Source organism: Rosa chinensis, chromosome 5, assembly GCF_002994745.2.
Source record: "Rosa chinensis cultivar Old Blush chromosome 5, RchiOBHm-V2, whole genome shotgun sequence".
Taxonomy (NCBI): domain Eukaryota; kingdom Viridiplantae; phylum Streptophyta; class Magnoliopsida; order Rosales; family Rosaceae; genus Rosa; species Rosa chinensis.
In genome coordinates this window covers 87,776,503-87,801,217 of record NC_037092.1, presented here as the reverse complement: position 1 = coordinate 87,801,217, position 24,715 = coordinate 87,776,503, and the positions used below count along the sequence as shown (strand labels likewise).

The following is a 24,715-nucleotide window of genomic DNA, read 5'->3' as shown; positions in this document are numbered from 1 at the left end:
GTTTCTTCTTTTCCTTTTATCTTAAGCATACTTTGGTCTAAATGGGCTCATTTGGCATGGACACATGTATAAGCAATTAGTCGATGCATATGTACAAGCCATCAGACAATGGTTTTACATATGTGTGTTGTCTGAATGCCACTTCAAAATTTTCAATTTTGCCTCCTCACATTGCCTGGTGAGAGGGAAATAAATTTGGGGGGAGAGAATGGAGGGAATGTCGATGAACATGTTTTGACTTGAAAATCTATAGATTCACACCACAGTTTTAAAGTAACCGTCATATAAACACTACATGCTGAAGAAATTTAAGTGGTGTCAATTGGTGCGAAACTTGCCGCCTCTCTAACAATTTAACCTCACACCACGCTTCCATTTATAAACGTCTTCTGAAGCAATACATAATTCAAGAATGAAAAATACTCGTTGGTTGAATGCATATCAGAAGACGGAAATTTTACAACCGTCGTCTCAATAATGAGAAATGACTCACACCACGGAAAACAGTGTGGCATCGTATGAGAGGTGTCGTCTGATTGATTTTCTGTAGTAGTGAATAGCCTGTGTCCATATCTGTGCCCGTCGTGGGACTTCTCTAGTTTAACCTCTTTGAGCCTACATTTAAACCTTTTTCTTTCATCACCCTCAAAATCCTAACATTTAAACCTTAGTATAGTTGTATCCCTACCCCTTGTTCTAAGGATTTAGTGGAGCTAATTCACAAGACATACAAGATTTTGAAGGCACTACAAAAGAGATGATGAAAAGGAACAAGTGTGCTGTACTCAAGGAAGCAATTGTGTATAGGTACCGTGACGTTTGCTGCCAGGGACTACGAGCCCTTAGTTACCAATATGCCTACCTCAATGAGCAAAAGGTGGAGGAATAAAGTATTTCTTGCTGGAGGGCGGTGGCAAATTAAGAATAAGAAGTGGCACCTGACCGGTACTTTCCAAGCTATCGGGGACCAGGCCTATTCATTATCTGAGTTGGAAAGGAAAAGGATAGCCCGGGTATACGCTGTTTGGAGTGAGGAGGAGAGAAGCTCTTATAGATTCATCCAGTACTCCAGACTTGATAGGCTAGGGCTAGGGAGTCGGACTCCCCGGTGAGGCTTATATTTCTGTTAATATGTGTATGTGTATGTGTATGTCATCGTTTCCTTTCTACTTTAGTGAATAACTTTCGAATTGATTGTAGTGAAAATGCCAAAAAGGAAGCCCCGGAAAGGTAAGGAGGATGACAGAATAGACGATAACCAGTTGATGGACATGTTGATGAGCCAGGGGGAAGACACCCTTCACATTGAAGTCGACCTGGAGTCGAAGGCTACGGGTCGCTCCGTTGAAGAAACCCTACTGGAGATCACTGATGGAGGATACGGGGAACCTGACCCTGATGCTCCCGTGACCCAAGTCGAGCAGCCTTCTACCGGGAATGTTGTCACCATAGCTGATCCCGGAAGGGAAAAGGTACCGGTCTCTGTATCTCTCTCTTCTCGGTCCGCTGGATGTGATGAAGTCTTGCTTCCAGGTGAGAAGAAGAGATCACATAGGCACCGGCAAAGAAGCGAGGATAAGCAGGAGGTGACCTACACCGGCCGGGATGTCAAAGAATCCGTGGCGAAGAGGCAGAAGAAAAATCATCGGGGACAAGAGTCGCCGCTCTCGCTTGGCATGTTGTCTCCTTCCATACTGGTAATCCCCAAGAAGCCCATTAAACAACTATTGAGCGAGTACGAGGTTGCTGATGAAAAGTTCGTGCGGTCCATGCTCGTCGACCTGAAGGATATAGACCTCGATCGGGTGCGGGCCAAAGACAATACCCCTCAAGAGAATCGTCGCCTTGCTCGGGAGTCAATGATGTGGGTATGGGACTGCTTTACCCTTGTCTAACAACTTTTTACGGTGTTGTTAACGGTATATTTGTAGGCACTTTTCAATGTGTACACGATTGATGCTAGCGAGGAAGATACACACCTGAAGGAGGAGGTTAGCAGTCTCTCTAGGCAGGTGAAGTATCTACATGGGGAGAAGGCCAACTAGAGAAGGAGCGGGACTCCTTGAAAGAGAAGATTAAGTCCTTGACTCCGATGGTTACCGAGCTGGTTGCAGTGAAGCGACGAATCGCGGAGCTTAAGGGCGAAATGTCTGAGGCGAGGGATGAGGTGAAGAGTGCCCAGGACTCTGAAAGAAAAGCTGCAGAATCTGCCAAGTCATGGAAGGCAAGGGCAGATCATCTGGAGCAGCGCCTTCCAGTGGAGAAGCACGAGGCCGTGGAGGAGTACAAGGGCTCCTAACAGCTCATTGATATGTTAGCTGCTGCTCAAGACAAGGTCGTGATCATGAAGTTCAAGGAGTGGGTGGCAGCCGGGTACCTAGATGAAACCAAATTCAGGCGGGACGACTTGAGAAGAAGAAGAAAGACCAGGAGGAGGCAGCCAAGTCTGGTGCCGGTGGATCCCAGAGTACCGCTCGCGAGCAGTAGTCCTTAGGGAACAGATTTATATAACCATCACCTCTTTTTGTTTTTTAGTAGAAATTATCCTTGCCCTGAACAATGGCTTAATTCCTTGTCTGGTAGTCCGGGTTTGTTGTGAATGGAAATTTTTTGAACTTGAATGGGAATTGGAAAGGAATTAAAATTTCTAGGATTTTATACCTTGCCTTGAGCATTTACTTGCATCACTTATTACCGGAATAGAGTAACTGACAATAGCTATGTCCGGGAATGCCCGGTGTAGGTAAAAAAGTGCTAGAAATGGTATGAATAATTCATTTTTCCATTCAAGTGCCACATGGTGGTTAATACAGAATGAGTACCCGATGGGTAGCTTGCCATAGCTGTATGGTCAAAAAGCAAAAGCTAGGACAAGATGCTCTAGGAGCTACTTGTAATAGTACCGTAGGCACTGGGTATTCCATGGATGCCGGGAAACGACTCAGTCCGTGTCCCGGATGTAAAAGGTTGCGGAGCCTACCTCTTCGATGATCTCGTAAGGGCCTGTCCAGGATGGATCCAGCCTGCGGGGCTCTGGGTAGACCTGCTTCATGACCCAGTCCCCCAACTTCAATGTCCGAGATTGTACCTTGGCATCATAATAACGAGCTATCCTCCTCTTGTTTGCCAAGTTATGCATGTGTGCCACATCCCTTCGTTCCTCGAGTAAATCAGCATCGAGCTGTAGGCCCTCTGAGTTGGTACCCGCATTGAAGTATTCGATCCTGGGACTCTAGATTTGTGTTTCAATGGGGAGAACCGCTTCAGATCCGAAAGCCATGCAGAAAGGGGTCTCCCCGGTGGCCTTCGTTGCCGTGGTCCTGATAGCCCACAACACCTCCGGGAGTTTAGCAGCCCAAAGACCCTTGGCTCCATTGAATTTCTTCTTCAGTATCTTCTAAATTATCTTGTTGACAGCCTCGACCTAACCATTGGTCTGGGGGTGAGCCGGGGATGCATAAAGGATTCTAGTGCCCAAGTTTTCGGTGTAAGCCCTCAACTCATCATTGTCAAACTGGGTACCATTGTCCTTGACTATGGTGTCCGAGACTCCAAACCTGAATTAGATATTCTTCCATAGGAAGTTTTTTTACCTTTTCCGTGGTGATAGCGACAAGAGGTTCTGCTTCTACCCACTTTGTTTGGTAGTCTACAGCGACAATGGTGTATTTGAATTGTCCCACTGCTGTGGGAAGTTTACCGATTAGGTCCAGGCCCCACTGGTAGAATGGCCAAGGTGCAAGGAGGATGGAAAGGGCAATGGGCGGTGCCCTTGGGATATTTGCATACATTTGGCACTTGTGGCAAGAACTAGATATTGTTTGAGCTAGGGCCGACATGGTTGGCCAGAAATATCCTGCCCTTAGGGTCTTGTATGCAAGAGACCGGGCTCTAGCATGGTTACCGCATACACCAGCGTGTATGTCCTTCATTATTTTGTGACCGTCCTCCGGTGTTACACACTTCAGGTTGGGGAAGCAGTGACCTCTTCTGTATAATTTTCAGTTCATGATCGTGTATCGAGCTGACCTTAACTGGAGTCTCCTGGCCTTGACCTTATCGTCTGGTGCTAGACCGTCCACCATGTACTTTAAGATTGGGTCCATCCAAGAGGCTGTGTGGTCCACCGTGAATATTTCGGACACCAATTTAGAAGTGTTAGGCCTTTCTAGTATTTCGACCTTAGTGGCCCCGTAGGTAGGACTTGGAGAAGTTGTCGCAATCTTAGCAAGGGTGTCTGCCTTGTCGTTCTCTGGTCTCGGTATTTGGGTGAAAATGTAGGAGGTAAATCTCTGAACTAGTGCCCGGGCTAGGGCCTGGTAAGAGGACATGTGGGGCTCCTTTGCCTTGAAGTTACCGCTAACCTGGTTCACAACTAACTGAGAATCACTGAAGACACTAAGGTGCTGGACACCTAGTTCCCGGGCGATCTGTAGACCTGCTATGAGTGCCTCGTATTTTGCGGCATTGTTGGATGCCTTGAAGGCAAATTTGTGGGCGTACTCGTAGACTTGATCGTCCGGGCTGATTAGCAGGATACCGGTGCCACTTGTCCTTTTGTTAGACGCTTCATCAACATACAATCGCCAAGTGCTTGGTGGAGGTGGATCCGGGCCTAGTGGCCCAAGTGATCCCGGGGGTGGGTTATGAGAGGGAATTGACTCAGAAATAAAATATGCTGCTGCCAGGCCCTTCATAGCTGTCCGGGGTTGGTACTTGATATCGAATTCCCCTAATTCGATGGCCCATTTAATTAACCTGCCCGATGTCTCTGGCTTCTGCAAAACCTGCCTCAATGGGTGATTAGAGAAAACGGTGATCGAGTGTGCCTGGAAGTAATGTCTAAGCTTCTAGGCCGATACCAGGAGGGCCAATGCTATTTTTTCAATGTCCGGGTATCTGGATTCTGCACCAGTGTAACATTTTCCAGCATAGTACACCGGGTACTCTCAATCGGAGTCCTTCCTAATCAGAGCGGAGCTCATGGCGATCGAACATGCCGCAAGATATATGTAGAGCATTTCTCCTGGAACAGGTTTGTAAAGTAGAGGTACCTCTGCCAAGTATGCCTTTAGGCCAAGAAAAGCAGCCTCATGCTCAGCGGTCCAAGCTATTACCTCTACGTGCTGGGTTTTTAGCAGCCTGAAGAAAGGAGTACACTTGTCCGTCAGCCTGAAGATGAATCTTGACAGGGTGGCTACTTTACCTATAAGAGATTGGACCTTGCTCCGGTAGGTTGGGGATACCATGTCTAATATAGCCTGCACCTTCTCTGGATTAGCCTCAATTCCCCTGTGGCTAATGATGTACCCGAGGAACTTTCCTACCTCGACCCCAAAGATGCACTTCTGTGGGTTAAGCCACATACCGTTACGTAATATGATGGCGAAGACAATTGACAAGTTGGTTATGTGATCCACTGAGGTTAAACTTTTTACCAGCATATCGTCCACGTATACCTCCATGATAGTACTGATGACTTCTTCAGACATGGAGTTGACAAGTCGCTGATAAGTGGCGCTTGCATTCTTCAATCCGAAGGGCAAGACCTAGTAGCAATAGAGACCTTTGTTTGTGGTAAAGGCAGTGTGCTCCTCGTTTGCAGGGTTCATTCGAATTTGGTTGTATCCACTGAACACATCTATGAAACTGAGTAACCGGTATCCAGCAGTGGAGTCAATTAGTTGGTCAATTTGTGGGAGTGGGAAGCTATCCTTAGGGCATGCTCGGTTGAGATTTGTGTAGTCCACACACATGCGCCATGATCCCGGAGATTTCTTTCGTACCATGACCATGTTGGCCAACCATCGGGGGTATGTCACTTCCCTGACAAAGTTGATGGCCATCAACTTCTTCACTTCAACCTAGATAGCCCGGTACTTATCATGTGTGAAGGCTCTTCGCTTTTGTCTTACCGGTGCCAAGAAAGGAATAATGCTAAGGTTGTGCGTGGCTATCTCAGTTGGTATACCGAGCATATCCTCGCATGACTAGGCGAAAGCGGATGCGTTAGAGCGGAGGAAAGAAATCAACTCTTCCCTGATAACCGGAGGCAGCTTGGTGCCTACCTTGACAGTCCTGTCTGGGAACTACTCTGATAGTATTACCTCTTCAATGTCTTCCACGACACCGGGCCGTTCTTCGTCAGAGTCGGTGTTATCTCTGGGATCCTCGTACCTGTCTGTCAGAAGGTTAGTAGCTATGGGCAACATCTCAGATTTTCCCTTGCCACGAGATACAGTCAAAGAATAGCATTGCCTCGCCCCAGCCTGATCACCCCGAATGGTGGCGATGCCAACCGGGGTTGGCACCTTCATTACTAGCATGTGACCTGCAATGAAGGTTTTCAGACTCCAGAGTGCCGGTCAACCTAGGATAGCCTTATAGGATGAGGCACAGTCAACTACAATGAACTCTATTTTGATGGTTGAACAATTCGGACTCTCCCCTACCGTGATCGATAGGTAATCTGATCCGAGTGGCTGGACGATATCTCCTAAAAAGCTAATGAGGGGCTCATTATCTTGTGACAACTTGGCCCTTCCTCTGTTCAAAGCTTTGTATGCGTGGCGAAATAATACGCTAACCGAGGCCCCAGTATCCACGAGTACCTGGGACATTATGTAATGGTCCATTTGGAACTTGATCAGGAAGGGATCATTATGGGGCATCTTCAGATCAGCTTCCTCCTCCTGCAGGAATGTGACGGATTTCCACCCGGTGCCTTCGTCTTGTAGCAGGGCCTTGCAGAAATTGAAAACTTTCGGGTGACCAAAACTAGAATTTCGTTTCTTCCTCTGGGGAGGTAACTCTTTAGGGCCCCCACCGTGGCTCGTGAAGATCTGGCCGTACTCGTCTATAGCTCCTATCTCTTTAGTAGGCAGGTACTGCTGAAGCTTGCCCCTCTGGATAAGCGACTCGATAGTATTTTTTAAAGCCACGCAGAGATTTGTATTGTGCGCAGCGTCCTCGTGATATGTACAGAACCTTCCGGTATCCTGCTGGGTAAGTTTACTCTTCGGGAACTTCCTCGGTGGTGGTCCAGGTATCTCATCCTTGTTCTCGTTCCAAATAGTCTCGTATGAAGCGTTGAGGATAGTGAACACATCATACCGGGGTGGTGGTGGTGTTTGCGAGGCCTACTGTGCCTTTTGCTCCCGGTGAGGCTGAGTGGTCCCCTAATTGTTAGACCTGGACAAGGACTCTTTGCTTCTCTTGCTCGAGGTATGGGGTGACCAGTCCTGACTATGGACCTACTCCCTCTTTCGTGGCTCTTCCCTAACCACTGGGGCCGGGGTGGAAACCCTTAGCTCTGGTCTGGGGGTGTCCCCATATGTTTCGAATTCAGCCTGGGCGTGTCTGATGGCCGTAGCCATCAGCTCGTCGTAGTTAGCCGGAGGGTTATGATTAATCCCGTAGAGAAATTCGATCTCCACGCCTTAAGCCCCTCCTAAAAGCTAGCTCTGCCAGTTCCTTGTTAAGATCCCGGCACTTAGCGGTAGCCGCCTGCCATCGATTAACAAAAGACTTCAAAGTTTCATTCTCCCCCTGCTGGACCTTTAGCAGGCCTTTTGGGGTGTGTATCCTATCAGTATGTAAGATGAATCGAGCTACAAACTTGTCAACTAGTTCCTTGAAGTTCCCTACAGAACCGGCCGGCAGTTCGTAGAACCAACTCACAGCCTCCCCTGACAAGGTCTCCTGGAACATATTACAACACACCTCATCTGTATATCCGTTGGCGCTTGTTTGCAATCGGAAGGCCTGTAGGTGTTGGTATGGGTCTCCAACTCCCATATAGTCAATCTTCAGTGGTTTTGATATATTTGCTCGAATGGCGCCTCTAACTTGTTGGGTGAAAGGACCCGGACGGTCCTCGTACATGGTTAGGGCTCTCCGGGTGTCCCTATTCTTTGTGGCCTCTACCCTTGCCTGCAGGGCACGCAAAGAGTTGCTCATTTGCAAAAGCAACGCCGTGTTTGGGTCGGTTACCGGTGGGTCACTTTGAACTGGCTGTGGTAACGGTGGTGGTGGCAGATGCCTCAAGCTTTCCGGGAACAAGTCTACCGGTACCTGGATCATCTAGTGACCGCTTTCCGTAGACGGGGTTGGGGCGAGGCCAGGGCCTATCGTTACCAAAGCAGCATTTACGTCTGTTGCTACTTGGGATGCTATAGCCAGGGCTTGGGTGAGTGCCTTATTGTGCTGGTGCCTCATGTCCAGTACTCGGGCCAACGCAGTGTTTTCATCTTCCAGCTCCTGCAGTCTTTGTTGCGAAAGGCGGTTTGTTTCCCTATTGGTTCTTCGTTGTTCCCGATCAATCCTGGATTGTTCCCGGAAGGCTGTGATCTCCGCTCGCATAGACTCCAACTCCAATATCGGAGCTACTTGATCTGGGGCCTGCGGGTGCTGGGTGATTGGTGGATTGCCTGTGCTCTGTAGGTCCAAGAATCCTAGACCATGAGTTTCTCTTCCGACACTTGGCGTTTCTGCTGATGAAGTACCCGAAGAGAATATCAGTGCTCGGGCGACACTTCTACCCTCTCTTGCCGTTTCTTCCGGCTCGGTCATGATGGCTCACCCCTATCTGGCGCGCCAATGTTTCTGGTGGCTTTCTCCGGGTATCTCACACAGAACGCTATACCGTCCGGGATACCGATCCAACTCCTAGATCCTGAATCAGGATTACAGCTTTAGAGGGGTAAACCGTACCGGACGGTTTACACCTCTCCGATGCCTGAGTGAGAAACTAATATATAAGAGTATCAAGTAAATAGTGGATAAAGGAGTTCTTACCAGTCGAAGGTAATTGTGCTAATGCCCTTATACTCGAGCATGGGGAAGGAGTCTCCCCTATCTTTGATGTGGGACATAGGTTGTTCTTCTGATGCCATATCAGCTCTCTTGTTTGTGTAATTAGATGGGCTGTGCCAGCCTTGCCCCGGGCCTTGGGTGGCCGGGGTGACATCCCATATGAGTCCTGCCATGGTGGGTCGTGAACCCGACCCATGGTATAGTACTAGGATGTACCGAAGGATCATAATTGATAGTGCCAAACCTAGTGGAGACTTCCCTAGTATGTACAGTATGTTAATCGAGCAACTCATTTGTTTAGCAACTCATTTTACTTCTTTATAATTTATACTTTGGAAAAGGTTTATGCAGCAGATCTGTATTGGATTTGTTTGAATTTGATTTCATTTCCCTAACCAATCCAAACAGAAGAGTTTGTAATTCACGTAACTTCTTAAATTCTATATGATAGGCATCCAAACGACAGAATTATCAATTAATGGAATTTAAATTAATAGAATTGTAATTCCTATCATTTATAAATTTCTGTGAACATTGAAAATGATTCATCCAAACACACTCTAATGGCCTAAAATGATCTGGCGAACTACTTTTTCTTCACTGGTCAACACTATGTAATTGAGCATCTGACTGGGACTGCACTTGCTATCACCAACCATGAACCAACAAGGTCACATTCGTACTATAGTCACGATCTTACCATAGCAAGGTAAAAAAAATATTATATAAGCCCCTTCCTTTTTATATGAAAAAGGTCATGATAATGAAGAGTTCTTTATATTTTCTCTAATCTCTATATTGGTGTTGGTAAAAAAAGTATAGGTGAGCAATAAAAGATATTTGTTTGACGTGTTCTTGGTCATTTGCTTATGGGTAATTCATGGTAGAGGGACTGATTTGTACTCTTTGTAACTGTTAATGCAGGGACTGGCTATGATAATGCCACTTCTGAAGTTGCTGCCAGTAATCCAATTAACTTATTTGATAATTCCTGCACTTGATTTATTTTTTGATAAAATATCCAGCTACGGAAATGTTTAAATTGATATACTAATCCAATTTATTTATTATTATTTTTTTGTAAGTAGAGTTTTCTTTCCAGAATGTCTTACATTTTTAGATTATGACATGAGCCAGTATAAATATAATGAGGCCAAAATAAGTTTATGTTACGAACAATAAATCTGTTTGGCAACTTTTATTGAAATTGTATTGACTCACTGTATGCATGTGGAGTTCTTAGAAATACATAATTTCTGTAGAAATACCTTATTAATGATTTCTTGTTGTTTATATAACGAATTTTTATGCTCATTTTGAAGAAATCTGTTTATCAATGAACTTATGACATCCTTGGCATTTGTTAATTTTTCTATCTTATACAGGTTTTAGGTTCTTCGATAGGAATGAAGTCTGCCACATTATGGTGAGAAGCATTCTTTTCTATGTATATTTGTTTTGGGAGATCAATACAAAAGTGGGAGAGGGATTTGGGTTTTCATTACAGTCTGAAATCCCCAATTGTTTGTTTGTTTGTTTTTGTTTTGTTTTTTGTTTAGTTGTTTTTGGATTTTGAATTGTTCTCTGATTCTGATGTGGGGATATGCAATGGATTTGAATTTGCTGGTTTTTATTTGGTGGTCTGTATGAAATCTCTTCTCAACTTTCATCTCCAACCCTAAAAATTTGGGTTCATCAGCAAGGTAACAGTTTGTGTCTTACAATCTGTTCCTGGTCTAATTTGTCTTTTACTAATTTTATTATGTCTTTTTCAGTTTAGATTGTTTGCAAATAGACCGCTTCTTTTCCACTAGCAATGTTGCCCGCGCTTTGCTGCGGGGTTTTTTTTTTTAGGATGATAATTTTGAGCAAAGATATAGTTCAAGATTAAACTAAAATCAACCACTACATAATGGAACAATTACTTGCTTGGACCTAAAACTGAGAGCATAGCTTGTATACATAAAAATATGATGTACATCATATTACAATTGAGCAAGTAGAGAGAGATTTCATGAATTGCAACTTTAAGAAAATCAACGAACCCCATCATATTTGTCAGTGTTCAACCCCTTCGGTCTCCATATCCTTGTAAGTTATTGCTATGTCCATCTACAATAAAAGAGTAAGTATGAGTAGTTAGTTTTTTGGGTTTTTGTCCATTTACCCCATTTCTAGGGATTTTTTTCCCACTAACCCCATTGAGTTTTTTTAATTCCCTCTTACCCAATACACTCTAAGGGAGTCTTCCCTAATACCCCATTAAGATTTTTTTTTTGTTTTTAATTTTTTTTTAATACCATTTTACCCCTCACCCCTTATTTACTTAGAGAGAGAGAGAAAATAGAAGAGAGAGAAACCATAGGAGACTTCGCCGGAGCCCGTCACCGGTCGCCGGAATCCGGTCACCGGTCGCTGGATTCCGGTCACCGGCGGCCGGATTCCGGCCAACTTTCGCCGGATTCCGGCCAACTTTCGCCGGATTCCGATCACCGGCCGCCGGATTCCGGTCACCGGAATTTGTTGAAAATCTCACCGGAAAGGTTTTTTGGCCCCCAATAGACATCTATTGCCCCCCAATAGACCTCTATTGCCTCCTATTGCCCCCCAATAGACGTCTATTGCCCCGATAGTCTATTGCCCCCTAATAGACGTCTATTGCCCCCCAATAGACGACTATCAGCCATGTATTGCCCCCCAATAGACGTCTATTGCCCCCCAATAGAACTTTCGGTAGCCGAAATAGGAACTAATCTTCCTAAAATTTGACAGATAAAACTTTGATTAAAGAAAAAAACGAAGAAATTATATCAATTTTAAAACGTCTATTGCCTCCCAATAGACGTCTATTGCCCCCCAATAGACGTTTCGATTACCGAAATGAGAACTAATTTTTCTAAAATTACACAAATATAACTTTAATTAAAGAAAAAAAGAGGAGATTACATTAATTTAAAATATCTATTGCCCCCCAATAGACGTCTATTGTCCCTCAATAAAACTTGTTTTTTCCTTTTTTTTTCTTTCCTTTTCGACCTTCTGCCCCCTATTTTACCAAAAAAGTAAAAAAATAAAAAAAGCAAGAGGGTTGCAGCTCAATCATAAAAAAACAAGTCAAGGTATGGACTATATGCAGGATGAGTAGGCTCCAATCTTCAAAGATTCTCTAATACTAGTTGTTGCAAGTCCATACAATAGATAATTAAGGAAAAATAAAAAGAAAAGGAGAAAAAAAAGATGGCTGCTCAGAAATCAAAAGATTCAAAACACCTACTATTCCCCTCATCTCATCTACCGGCCTTTCTCAGCCCCTCACTCTCTCCACTCCTTATCTTCCTCCTTCGCTCCTCTTCTTCTCCTCCGTTGAGTACATCCAGTGCGACGTTTCCAACGCCGAGGACTCCAAGGCCAAGCTCTCGTCGTTGACCGACGTCACTCACTCACTCACCTCTTCTACGTCACCTGGACCAGCCGATCCACCGAGGTCAGTCACCGCTTTGGAGTGGGATGAGATCGAGTTTCCGGATGCTACTGGTGGACCTGTAGCTCGAGGTGTTCGACGAATCGCCACGGCAGAGGAGGACTTGGGAGTGGAACCGCCGTCGTCATCGACGGAGAAATTGTCGACTTTGAATTCGGCGTTGTGGTCGTTACTATGATCGACGGTGAAGTGGTGCTGGACTAGGACCAGCCAGTCGTCGAGGTCGACTCCAATCTGGACAGAGTCGTCGAGGTCGATTCCTCCGGTGACGAAGCCGTGGTGGGCGGCCCGAGTCTGGAGGAAAGGGAGACGGCCTGGGTCCAGCGCCGGAGGGGAGAGAGCGCCTGGGTCGTGCGCCGGAGCCGGAGGTCAGTAGGGAGAGAGGGAGGGGCATAGAGAGAGGAGAGAGAGATCGGGATGTGTGAGAGATTGGTGTTGAGTGGCAATGGTTGTAATTGTTTAATTGGGCTGAGGGCAAAATGGTCATTTTCTATTAAATTGTGTATGTGGGAATAAAAATCTGTTGCTGGGGTAAGTGGGATAACTTTGGCTCATTTTGGGGCTTTTGGTCAAGATCCCACTTTTTTGTATCAGATTCAATATATTAACTTGAATGGTAACTTTTTTTAACATTTTCAATTATACTTGTGTCTTTGTTAGATGTCTTTGTTATATAAATACTTGCCATGATTACAAAGGCCAAAATCAAAATTTAGCTTTAACAAAGATAAACAACATTCTTTATGCGTCATTAATCCTAGAAGCAGAATTCACAACTTCTGTATCTACAGTTATGAATGAAAGGTGCACATGAGATGCAGTAAATTTATAGTTGTGCTGGATCAGGTCCTTTCGTTTTTAAAATTAGCGGTCAAGTGAAGTGGTACTGCATTCATATTTTAGAGTCCAAGTGAAGTGGTACTGCATTCATATTTTAGAGTCCAAGTGAAGTAGCATATTTGCACAAATATTTTTTTTACATCCATCTCAATTTATATAGCTTTGAATTCTCAGAACACCAAATGGAGATAAGCAATATAGTTGCTTAAACACTGACAATGGATATGAAAATATTTGTAAGAAACTGGAAAAAGAATAGTCCTATTCTCCAAACAAAGCAAACCCATTTGTTCTGAAACTATCCAATAGTCTCTGTTTTTGTCTAACAAACAAAGTTCAAATCTTTTCACAACAAAAGCTTATAAACTACACAAAAATGCTCATAAATTCATTCTACACAATCAACAGTAAACTAATCAAATGGGTACAAAAATCAGAATCATGAACAGAGAAAAGAAAAATAAAAAATAAAAAACCTTCCCGAAAGAAGTAGAACTAACCTTCCAAGCTGCCCATCTTTCCGATCTCTCCACCTAGTTTATTAACATTCAAATAAAAGTCAGTGAGCCAAGTTAAGTTGGCAATCTCTCTAGTTCCTAATTTAATGACAAACCATAGCACTGAGCATAAATTAAAAATGAACATATTTGCTTCCTATAAGTTCACCTACAGGCATAATAACATTAGGACTGATGCAGTTTGATTTGGATCTTACCGCTATATATTCTTTTTGGATTTCATTAGGTGACTGGCTTTTTTAGCGCTTTTTGAAGCTGTTTACATTGGCAAGGGTCATTTCATTAAATTTAGCCACCTAGTCCATAGAAAACAGTTTCAAGCATTCCTCTGCATCCTCTATCTCGGACTTTTGTATCACCTACAAACATGTGAGATAATTCTTTTCTTCAACATTTCTAAGATCTAGTTAAATTTTCTGTTTTGGTCCATACACGTGAGATGAATTGAACTTACAGATGAATAGCTTGAGATGCGATGATCAAGATTCCGAAGCAAAGCTGCCGTTGCCCTTGAAACTGAAAGCATAAAAATTGCATTAGGAAAGAAAAATTTAAGTAAAAGGAGTAGCTTATTGGCTTGAGTTGCAAAATGTTTTATGTCAATTTTGTGCCAAAGCAATCAAACCCAGTATATGTCCTTTTCAAAACCTTTGATTGTTTCAAATTTAAATAACAGTTGAAGATGGTAAATAATCTCTTCTACAGAAATGATCCAGGGTTAGCTTGCAAAATGAAGCTACAATTTTCTCCATCAACAATACTTCTGTTATATCCCTCCCATGATTAAACAGAGTAACAGGCAGTAAATATCCATTTGAAACTAATATTCAGAACCAAAATATTTTCTTATAACATGTCAATCAAGCTCAGACCCAAAAAAAAAACAAAAAAAAGTTATACTGCATATAAAAGAAAACAATTCAAAATCAAAAGGGAAGAGGATAACTGATAGTTCACCTGTCAAAACATAGCTCAAACCCTTTGGAGTAAGTATTTGCAGTTTCAGTAATTCAATTAAGATTCCTTTGGAGTGACCATCCTTGCCCATCAAACCAACCTGAAAACAGATTAAAATTAATAAAATAAGAACAACTTTCCCATTCAAAAATCCAACACAAAGAACAGAAGAGTCTCTGAAAGTGAGTCTCTAATCAATCAACAACTTTTAATAGTACCCCCATTTTTTTAAGTAAAGCCTGCGCATTTACAGCTTAAAGTATTAAATTTCTAGTATACATGAACCCCTACTTTTATCTCTCTTTTTTTTATGCCAAACCCTTTCACTGATTTTACCAAGTTCTACATATTATTGCATAGGTGGCAGCTTCACATTCTCTACCTGAAGTCACAATACAGTCAATACTTGCGCATAAAATTCAAGTCATCCTAGATGATGCTTTTATCTTATACCCCTATCATTTATGGATGGGAAATTCTAAATGGACCCTCTAAAGCTCAGGATTCAGTAATTGAATATACATTATTGTAGTGCTCACACTTGCCTACCCTACCAAATCCTCAAATCCAGTATCTATTTCAATAAGAAATCACCAATGCTCAAACACAAAGACATGTAGAGTTCCAATTCAAGGGCTAAAACAGAAAATTGTAAGGCAAAACAGAAATAGGTGAAGTTTTGTGCAGGAAAAAAAAAAAAAGACTCACCTTGAACCTCCTCCAATCAATCACTCAAATCCCAAACTGAAGCACGAACAGTACCCCTACAAAATCGAAACTCAAGTCAATTGAAAACCAACCACAGCAAAAAAAAAAAAAAAACCAATGAAAACTACAAACCAAAGACAAATAAAAACCCCAACCCAAAAGGTACTCAACAGAATTATCCAAAATGCAAAATACCAAAACAGATTGTCAATACTACTTTACTCAAATGATTCTATAATTGACAAATATTAGATTGCTCTGTCGACTTTCATAGCATAAAAAACAATGGAGAAACAGCAGAAAGCAGAGAACTTTATTCTCAGAAATAAGTCAATAACTCAGCTCTAAAAGGGCTTACCAAGAGTAAAAGTAAATCTCAGAACACCACTAAAATTCTCACCTTTTTGACCCAACGACAAAAAAACCCAAAAATCATCAAAACCCTTACAAACGGTTTTTCTTTCTCACACCCAAAACCAAGAATTCCAACACTGACACAACTTCAAAAACCAAAACCAAACAAAGCCAACAAAACTCAACCAATCAAAACGCAGCCGGGATCAATAAGAAATCTTGGGTCCAAATTGAACACAAATTTAATAACCCACTGATCATTTCGATGTCACTGAAATTTAGTTTTCTTTTAAAGAGAAAATTTCTGAGTACGTATGAGCAACAAAAATTCAGAAAAACAAAAACAACTTCATACCTCAGTCCCTTTAATTTGATAATTATTTACAGATTATTTACAGATTCGTTCAAAATCAATAACAATCTCAGCCAGGTCTTCATTACCAACAAAACCAAGTATTGACTGAGTTAAAATTCAGAAAACAATAGAGATTAAGGAGTTTACAACCTCCAATACTCTAATGATTCTCTAACCCATAATTTAACACAACTGAAACACCAAACATACCTCAGTCAATTTGTTTCCACACTGCCCTCATCTCCTTTGAAAATCCAAAATTTTCAAAATGAATAACAATCTCAGCAACGCCTGCATCACCCAAACCAAAATCAGTGACATGCAAATATTCAGAATGAATTTGAAGAAATTTTGTAAAAAAAAAAAAATGTATTGTACTCTCCTTCTGGGAAGCAAACCAGTCTCAACCCATCTCTCTCTGTGTTTCTGCAGAGCAAAGAAAGAAAGAGACGGTGGCTCAGGGATTCAAACGTTAACAGCAGAAGAACAAAACCCAGATAAAAAAAATTTAAAAAAATTAAAAAAAATCTCAAACCTTGGGATTCAACAGTGAACCAAACAACCCAACAAATCTGTCACGAAAAAGACTCATCAAACCTACCTGAGTCCCTGGTTTTGATACTTACTGCAATAGCAGAGCCCAATTCCAGAATTGGATACACCAAGTTCCACCAAAGCCGACTGGCAAATGAAGAAGATTTGAACCCGGCTAGCAATTGGAGATTCAAGATTCCACCAAAGCCGATCGATCTGTAGGAAACACACACACATACATATATATATATATATATACATATATATATATATATATATATATTGCGATTAAATCACATACCCATTACCAAAACAATGGAATAGAGCCCAAATGCATCCATCTAAATCAAGCACAACATCTATGTAAAAAAAAAAAGATTCAAACTAACCAACAATACCTCAAAACAATAAACCGACCGTTAGCAAGTTTGAGATTTTGAGAAGGGAACGTATCTCTATCTCTTTGGTTTTGGATTTGTATGCGAGGAGAGAGAGAGAGAGAAATTTGTTGATTCAAGTGAGAGCAAGAGCGATTTGGATTGGGTTCATTGCGACTGGCGAGAGAAAGAGGAAAACGCGATGGAGGCTTTGACTAAACACGATGGAGGCTTCCAGAACACACCACATAACTCACGCCCTTTTTATCTTTGTACAGAACTCGAGGGCAGAACCGCCATTTCGCATGTGACAGTGATGAACAGTGCTTAGGAACAGTGTAGGAGCTTTAGTATATAGTAAACTAGAAATGACGCCCGCGCGTTGCTGCGGGGTGTTCAATGTTTAACTACAGTAAACATGAAAATTTGAAACATGCTATAAGTAACCAAAGTATTTCTTACAGTTACAGATTTGAAGACATACATATTGAAACAAAATAGTTAGGCTTAGAATAAACTATTTTACGTCAAAGTACGCACCAAACCTCAGATCACTATGTAGATACCTCAAGAAAGAATTCAGTATATTCTATTAACGAAAGATAAGCAACTGCATGTATGCAACTTACTGAATTGCTGAAGCAAAGGATGTAGTTTTGTAGCTAACACAACCAATACTTTGCAATGTGGAAGTTGTCAATCAATGTGAAGTGGAGATTGACCTGCTTGATAAAGAGATTATTGTTAGAAAAAGAATTTATCGCAGTCTTGGTAGGGTAAACAAAGGTAGAAACTAAATTTAATCATAATTACCTTTGAGCTGTATTAGTAATGTGCTTTTAAATTCTGAAACAGCCTTCTTTTGTGCACTATAGTTAATGGCCTAAAAACAAACATATAAGTTACTCATATCAAATATGAAGAGGAAGACAGAATTATAGGTATAGTAATTATAAGAAGAAAGGGTGTCCAGATCAGGAAGCAAATCAGAATAAAAGTATAACAATAGAAAATCAAAAGATGATATGTATAATGGAGGATTCGAGATTCTCTTTTTGGCTTTTGAGATATCTCAAACGTCTTTCAATACGCTCCTGATCAAGCAAAATTTTAGTTATGGTTCTGTTTGTTCTATATACAAATTTACTCCTATAAGCTTTTGTCCAACCAATGACTAAAGATCATATTATCAATTTCACGTTAGTCAAATTCATACCTTCCCTTCAACATGCATGCCGGTAATATGCAACTTCGCCCAAATTCCAAAGCCGATCCTTTCTTTAGCTTGACAGCAAGTATTCCAAGCATATCATCAGCTATCAGAAAATTTATTCCCAAGTGCAGAATCTGCATTCAGTAGACTGTAATACTTAAGCTTGGCGCAGTTCTAACTTTTAACACTGCAAGCACAAAGAGCACATGAAAACAACTGGCCAACACACTGGAGAAAGTAAGGCATACCAAATGGTTATCACCAGTAGACTGGCGGAGAACTGTCATCTCTGAACATGGATGGGTTGCTTCTCAAATAAAGGTACTGAGCTACGCTTTTAATCTGGAAACATACAATAATTATCATTAAAAGATAAAAAATGAGATAGTTTATCAAAACATAACCACCATGTTAGAGTAATTTACAGGTATCACCAGATAAAGATTTATGGGTAGTTTAAACACATATACGCAACTTAAGTGAATCACTACAAAATTAAAATCCCCTTTAATCAATATAGTAATTACTAATGCAAACCTAATATAAGTGGTACAAAATTCTGAATGCTTCTGTGAGATGCTGATGCAACATAGAACAGAAAGTTTTTGCCGCTAACATTAACGTGGATGCTTACAGTAGCAATTATATTCATAGTGAGTAGCTATAGCTATTGACATCCCAAAAATCAAAATAAAAATTTCTAAAAAATGAGTAGTTATGTCAAAGATTCAAAAATAAAAGCATTCTAAAGATCAAGCATCTAAAACTTGCACTTGTATCCATAGAGGAAAGACTAAAATACATCAATTTGTATGAAAATACTATCAGAAATCCAAGATTCTGTTTAGTAAGTTGGTACCATTTTAATAAGTTGGCACCAACTATAATATGTTTTGTAGTTACGTGCTAGTGTTAAAATTTAAAAACATGCATATGCAAACTGTCCGAAAGAAGATACAGGCCAATATATATCGACATATCCTCATGAATCATGATCATGTGATGTAGTCATTGATTTAAAACTGTTATTGTATGTCGATCACGGGACATATTCCTAGGTATTGATACTTTTGTAGAGGAATGGCCAAAGGCAATGTATCCAAAATTCTGGAATCAGCCCGAACAAATAATTTGAAGCTTGAGATATTGCGGGTGGTCATTTAAGCAATGCATTACAACAAAAAGAAACCACATGATATTCAATGTATCAATGAACTGCATTTGTGAACAATTTTGTACACACAGACAACTAAAGCTTACCCGAATAAGAGCCTCGGAGTTTTGCCCCTCTTTATGTAATGCAGGGCAACATGAAATTATATAAGCATACTATTAAGGGTCTTTCACATACTTCATGATACGGGGTCTGCAAATGTGCAAAATATGCATTGTAAATAGACTATTAATATTATACAGTTAAGACTTAAGACAAATTGTTTATTGGTAAGGGTGGTTTGAAGGAAAGATAGATATCAAACGAAATGGCAGTGACGTGCATTTGGATCATGTGCAAGGGAATTTCATTGAAGATGAATGTACGACATAACCTTCTGCTCCCCTCCCTTCACCTGGAACACATTTGCATCGGAAAGTCAAAAAGATAGTTCTATTAAAGATCAAACCTGCTCTGTTTCAGCTATGAGTACAACCTTCTTTTTTCAGATTTCTCCCAAAACTTGAGTTTCGGAGCTGTTCAAAAATAAAAATAAAGGTTATCATAGAGTACATAATTCAACCAAGAAACGATTTAATTGAATTTGTTTCGACTAAGAAATGGAAAGATAAGAAGACGTTTACTGATTTGAATTCAATTGAAATGAATAAAAACTCAATAGCCTAATAAACAGAATCATGATCGTTAACTCAAACTGAAATCAAGTAATCTAGCAGTTACTAAGCTGAATGATGTGATAATCAAGTGAACAAAATCAGTATGTATGAAAGTGAAATCTCACCAAGCCTTTCATGATGTTGACTTTCATGTCTAAGCTTGTTATCGGCTAAAAGCAGATGTTGACCTTGATGGAGGCTGGAGGTTTCTGGAATTGAAACAGCGGTGGAGATCCTTCTTATATATTCAATGGTTCGGGTAACTCACACAATGCTAAGGAACCAAAGGGCCAAAATAACAATGAGAAGGCATGCCCAATTGAAAACTGAAATGCCAACAATAATCAACCATGACCACAATAGAAGATATAGGGTTGTTCAAAGTAATCAAAAGCAAAGTAGAAATTTTGAAAAGAGGATATCAATCAGCAGAGACTAAATCAAATGCCTATATCTCTAACCTCAGCACAAACAAAACTAAGAGAAGAAGAACACAGCAGGAAAATAGGATTTCCAAACCTGCAATCGTTTACTCTCCAAACCAAACCCAAATCTATCAGTCCTCTTGTTCTTCTAGTCGAACACTGCAGTGATAAAGCAAGTGTCAATCATGTATGCAGACAGAACTAAACCAATCAACCAGTTAAAGAAGAAAAAGCGAATGATAATGAGTGATGATCCTAACCGATCTTTTGCAGTGACTGATATTGATTGCATATTTAAAACAGTGGAGAAACTGTGTTGGGTCTTTGCAGACACTTCCCGAACAACCTAATAAGTCAATTGCAGATTTTATAGCATTAGAATACGTGGTAGAAGTGTAAATTGCCAGAAAAGTCGGATAAATCTAGAATCTTAGAAAGAAGACCAAACCAGATATTTTTAGATCCATCTGGAAAACACGATCTAGAAGGTGAAGTCATACTTCTGTCAGAAACAGAGATCTCTTTCAAACTGTATAGCCTTCGAATTCAGAATTTAGTTCTGAATTCAAACTGAAAATTAAACAGCATACGTTACCGCGTTGATGCGGGTTTGTTTTTTTTTTTTTTGGTTGACTTATCTTTTGACTAAATGTTTTTCATATAGAAACAATATAGTAAGTATTTGTTTTGTTTTGACTAAAAGTTAACTCTATGCTGAGAGCAACATAGCTACATAGGCAGAGGAAAAGCATGCACTTTTGAACCCAGAAACAGTTCAATTGAACAGACCTAATAACACTTCATAGTTTTGACTATTCGATATGAACCCAGAACAACACAGCATCCAATTTAGCTCTGTCTTTTCTCCCCAATTTCCTAACCCAACCAAATCAAATGCAAGCAAAGAGGCTCAAAACCATAGATAACCCAGAGAGCAGCCACATAGTATCTTCATGAGCAGCCACTGCAAGCTTAAAATTTTTCAACATTTCAACCAATTCGATGCGAAAGACTAAAACCAAATTAAAGATTTCACCTCTAGTTTGTTTTTCTTTCCAATCACTCATGCATATGGAGGGAAAGAATAAAAAAAAATAATAATAATAAATAAATAAATAAAACTAAAAATTAGATCCAATCTAACATGAAAATTCATAAACACACAATAATGAAGCACTGCCAACTTTCTGAATTACCCAGACCCAGTAAATCATGAATCACAGAGAAAAAGGATAAAGCAAAAACAACCGGTCAATAATATTTGTTTGCAGAATAGAGATACACTCATTGAATAAAAGCTTACTTAATCAACAAAAAGCTTATGTTCTATGAAGCAACCACGCCAAAAAAAAAAAAAAATTGCAGAAACCAAAGAGTTACTTGGAGTGACTTCATTTAGCGCAGGGAGAGATAGAAACCGAGGAGGACTAAACTTGCAGACTTTGAAATCAAGTTTCAAAGGAAAAGTTGCAGACTTTGAAATCAAGTTTCATATACAAAGAATTGAATTGATCTTTAATTAACAAAAGAAGGAGAGAACAAAGGTATTTATTTTGATAAATTGCAGAATTTAAAAAATCATTCAGTATGAAGATAACGATACTTAAATTGTTCCAATCAATCCCAGAAATCAAGATATTGCTATAGCTATATACCTTTTCCGAAACGAAGGCAAACTGATTTGCCGTCTTCTGTTTTGTATCTCAACGCTCGACGTTTTATAGAGACTGCAAATCAGAGAAAAACAATTTCAAATCAATGAGTGAGTGAATTCCTAAAGAAATTGTTTTGGGTACCTGAAATTACAGGAGATAATGAGCAGAAACAAACAAAGGAATTCCAAATCCACAGATCAAAAGCAACGAACCGAACTCTCTTAATCTCGCTTATACGGCTGTAGGAGATGGTGGCACGATTGCGATCGACGATTTGGGTGTAACAGTTGAAGTCGGTGTAAACAGATGATTCCCAAAGCAAGAGATACAGTCGATCAGTTGAAGGTTGAAGTCGGTGTAAGTGGAGGCTTCCCGAACAACTGAAAACAGATATTTGTGAAACGATGGCAACGCCGTAAGTTAAGGGAAAACAGAGGGCAAAGGAGTCATTTCCCACCCCAATATGAACAGTAAAATGAATAGTGCTAGTATATAGTAAATTTGAGATTGCATTTCGTTATCAAATAGTGACCTTTTCTATTCTCAGGTGGAACTGGCAAGAAGATATTTTAAGGGATGAATTGTCTTTAGATTCGGAAGGTAGTTTTTTAATCTTTTTAGTTTTGATGTTAGCTTTAGTTACATGTCTGGACTGATGTTTGCAGTTGATTAGTATTTAACAGTTTTAACTCGATGTTTCAATCTTTGAGAATATATGCTGTTAATATATATACTTCATGCAACTTGAAAATGACCATTTTTTTCATATTACCTAATAAGAAGGGCGTATCTCTATGGTGACCTTAATTATCTTTCCCAGTTTCTATTGTCCTTTTTTGTTTGTATTTGAATGTGGTATGGTTGTGTTATTACTTTGAGAACCTTGGAGTTACGAGGTTTGCAGTATAGTTGTCAAATGATATGATAGACCCTGTTTCCAATCATGAGATTTTTGGAAACAATGTTTTTTTTTTTGGTTGTCAGTTGTGTTTCTGGGAATTGGAAATTCATATGCAGTAGGAAGGATCTGTAATACATGAATGGTCACTTTTCTGCTAAGATGTTTTTCCTTTTTTCTATAGTATGAAATGAGGTTTAGTTTGTTACATGTGAGGCTTAGACACTTTGAATATTATGTTCATTATGTGAATGTGTTATGTTTGCAGGTTCTTTGCAGTATATTTGATCTGTAGCGCTCTATGTCCTCTGTCTTTTGCCCATCATAATCTCAAGTTTGATTCCAGGTAACCCCTCACTCTGTAGCGCTCTATGTCCGTTTTGTTGATTTTATTGAGGTTTCTATAATAAAGTAATCTGGGGTTCACATTCAAAATCAATTGACAATGAATGGAGTGACCCAAACCCTTATAAACCCGCTCATCATAATCTCATTCAAGTTTGATTGCAGGTAAGCCTTGCTCTTACATACAGGAATATCCTCGAACTGTTTAGCAGGCAATTTCTCGGACAGAGCCCCAACGTAAAACTCAACTGAATCAGACCCTTGCTCCATATGCATCCCCGTCACGGAAACCCAAATAAATAGCTTCTTGGCTTGAATCCCCGACACATCGGAAACAGAGCCGAAACTCAGCTTCCCTTTGATGTTCTTATTGTAGTACACCAACTGATCAAAGTGAACATAACACGGGTTTTCGAGATAGATCTCGAAGGTTCCATCGTCGGAGAGAGTGTAGGATCTTACGTTGTCGGGTAACAGACCCCTTGGGAGGCCGTACTTGGGGAGGAGGTCATGGACGTCTGTGATTGATTGGAGCGAGGTGGATGGACGGTTGGGGTTGGGGTTGGGGTTGGGGTTGGGGTTGGGGTTGGGTTTGAGGTCTCTGAGGGATTGAGATAATTGGGTTTCTGAGAAGAGAGTTAGAAATAGAAGGAAGAGAGAGATTTGGGTGATGGATGAGGCCATTGATGATGAGCTATAGGAGAAGAAGAGAGGTGGGAATTGACTTTGGGGGAGAACAGGGGAACAGAAGCGAAGTAATTTAGATGAGTAGGGAAGGGTAAAGATGGGAAGAAAATTGTTTCATTGTTGGTGGGAAGTTCTTGTTTGGGGGGAAATTTCTAATAGAGAGCATATATGATGTAATAAAAGATTTTTTTTTCAGTCAATTATATTTCACTAAAATCAAAATTTGGTTCTTTCTTGATCATCCAATATCCAAATGATATATAGAAAGAGATCTGAATAATTTGCATTGAGCCAATTTGAAAGTTTGAAGTCCAGCTAAATAAGACCCCATCCAAATTCAAATTGAATTTAAGTCTAGCTAAACTCTCGTTACTTTATTTTTATTTTTAAATGGTTGGTTACCGATTTAGCTGATTTCTTTGATATTTATAATTTATTAGATTAGTTCAGATAATAAGATGATATTAAATAAAATATCTCAAATATGTACAATCCCTTAAATAAAAAATAAATATCAAGTAAAAGAATGCGAAAGAAATATATTCTTAGAGTATGGCTGTCTTTTACATGTTTACAATATGTACATATCACTTTTTGTGAGGATCACATTGACATTGTCTATCTTGCTTCCACATGGTCACAAAACTTGGCTATAGATTCCTTGACAAAATATGGGCCAAATATCTTCCATAATTTATCTATATGAAAATGATACCGTTTGGAC

The 24,715-nt window shown here is 40.3% G+C and overlaps 1 protein-coding gene and 3 long non-coding RNA genes across 4 annotated transcripts; all 4 read right to left on the bottom strand.

Annotated features, from left to right (window-relative positions):
* Nucleotides 1–13,312: 13,312 nt before the first annotated feature.
* On the bottom strand, nt 13,313–17,175 carry LOC112202006. Its single transcript, XR_005799313.1, has 8 exons — nt 16,960–17,175; nt 16,654–16,777; nt 16,238–16,453; nt 15,319–15,374; nt 14,611–14,710; nt 14,108–14,169; nt 13,851–14,012; nt 13,313–13,668 (listed from the first exon to the last, which is right to left on the bottom strand). It is a non-coding gene; the product is annotated as an uncharacterized LOC112202006 (long non-coding RNA).
* Nucleotides 17,176–17,354: 179 nt separating this feature from the next.
* Nucleotides 17,355–19,518, bottom strand: LOC121049096. The gene is made up of 5 exons (XR_005799314.1): nt 19,412–19,518; nt 18,400–18,493; nt 18,155–18,285; nt 17,752–17,821; nt 17,355–17,660 (listed from the first exon to the last, which is right to left on the bottom strand). It is a non-coding gene; the product is annotated as an uncharacterized LOC121049096 (long non-coding RNA).
* Nucleotides 19,519–19,668: 150 nt separating this feature from the next.
* Nucleotides 19,669–20,652, bottom strand: LOC112202010. Its single transcript, XR_002937061.2, has 4 exons — nt 20,501–20,652; nt 20,107–20,190; nt 19,801–19,840; nt 19,669–19,719 (listed from the first exon to the last, which is right to left on the bottom strand). It is a non-coding gene; the product is annotated as an uncharacterized LOC112202010 (long non-coding RNA).
* Nucleotides 20,653–23,360: 2,708 nt separating this feature from the next.
* Nucleotides 23,361–23,988, bottom strand: LOC121049308. The gene is made up of 2 exons (XM_040506056.1): nt 23,491–23,988; nt 23,361–23,375 (listed from the first exon to the last, which is right to left on the bottom strand). Exons 1-2 carry the CDS (start codon nt 23,986–23,988, stop codon nt 23,361–23,363), a joined length of 513 nt encoding a protein of 170 aa, XP_040361990.1.
* Nucleotides 23,989–24,715: the final 727 nt, after the last annotated feature.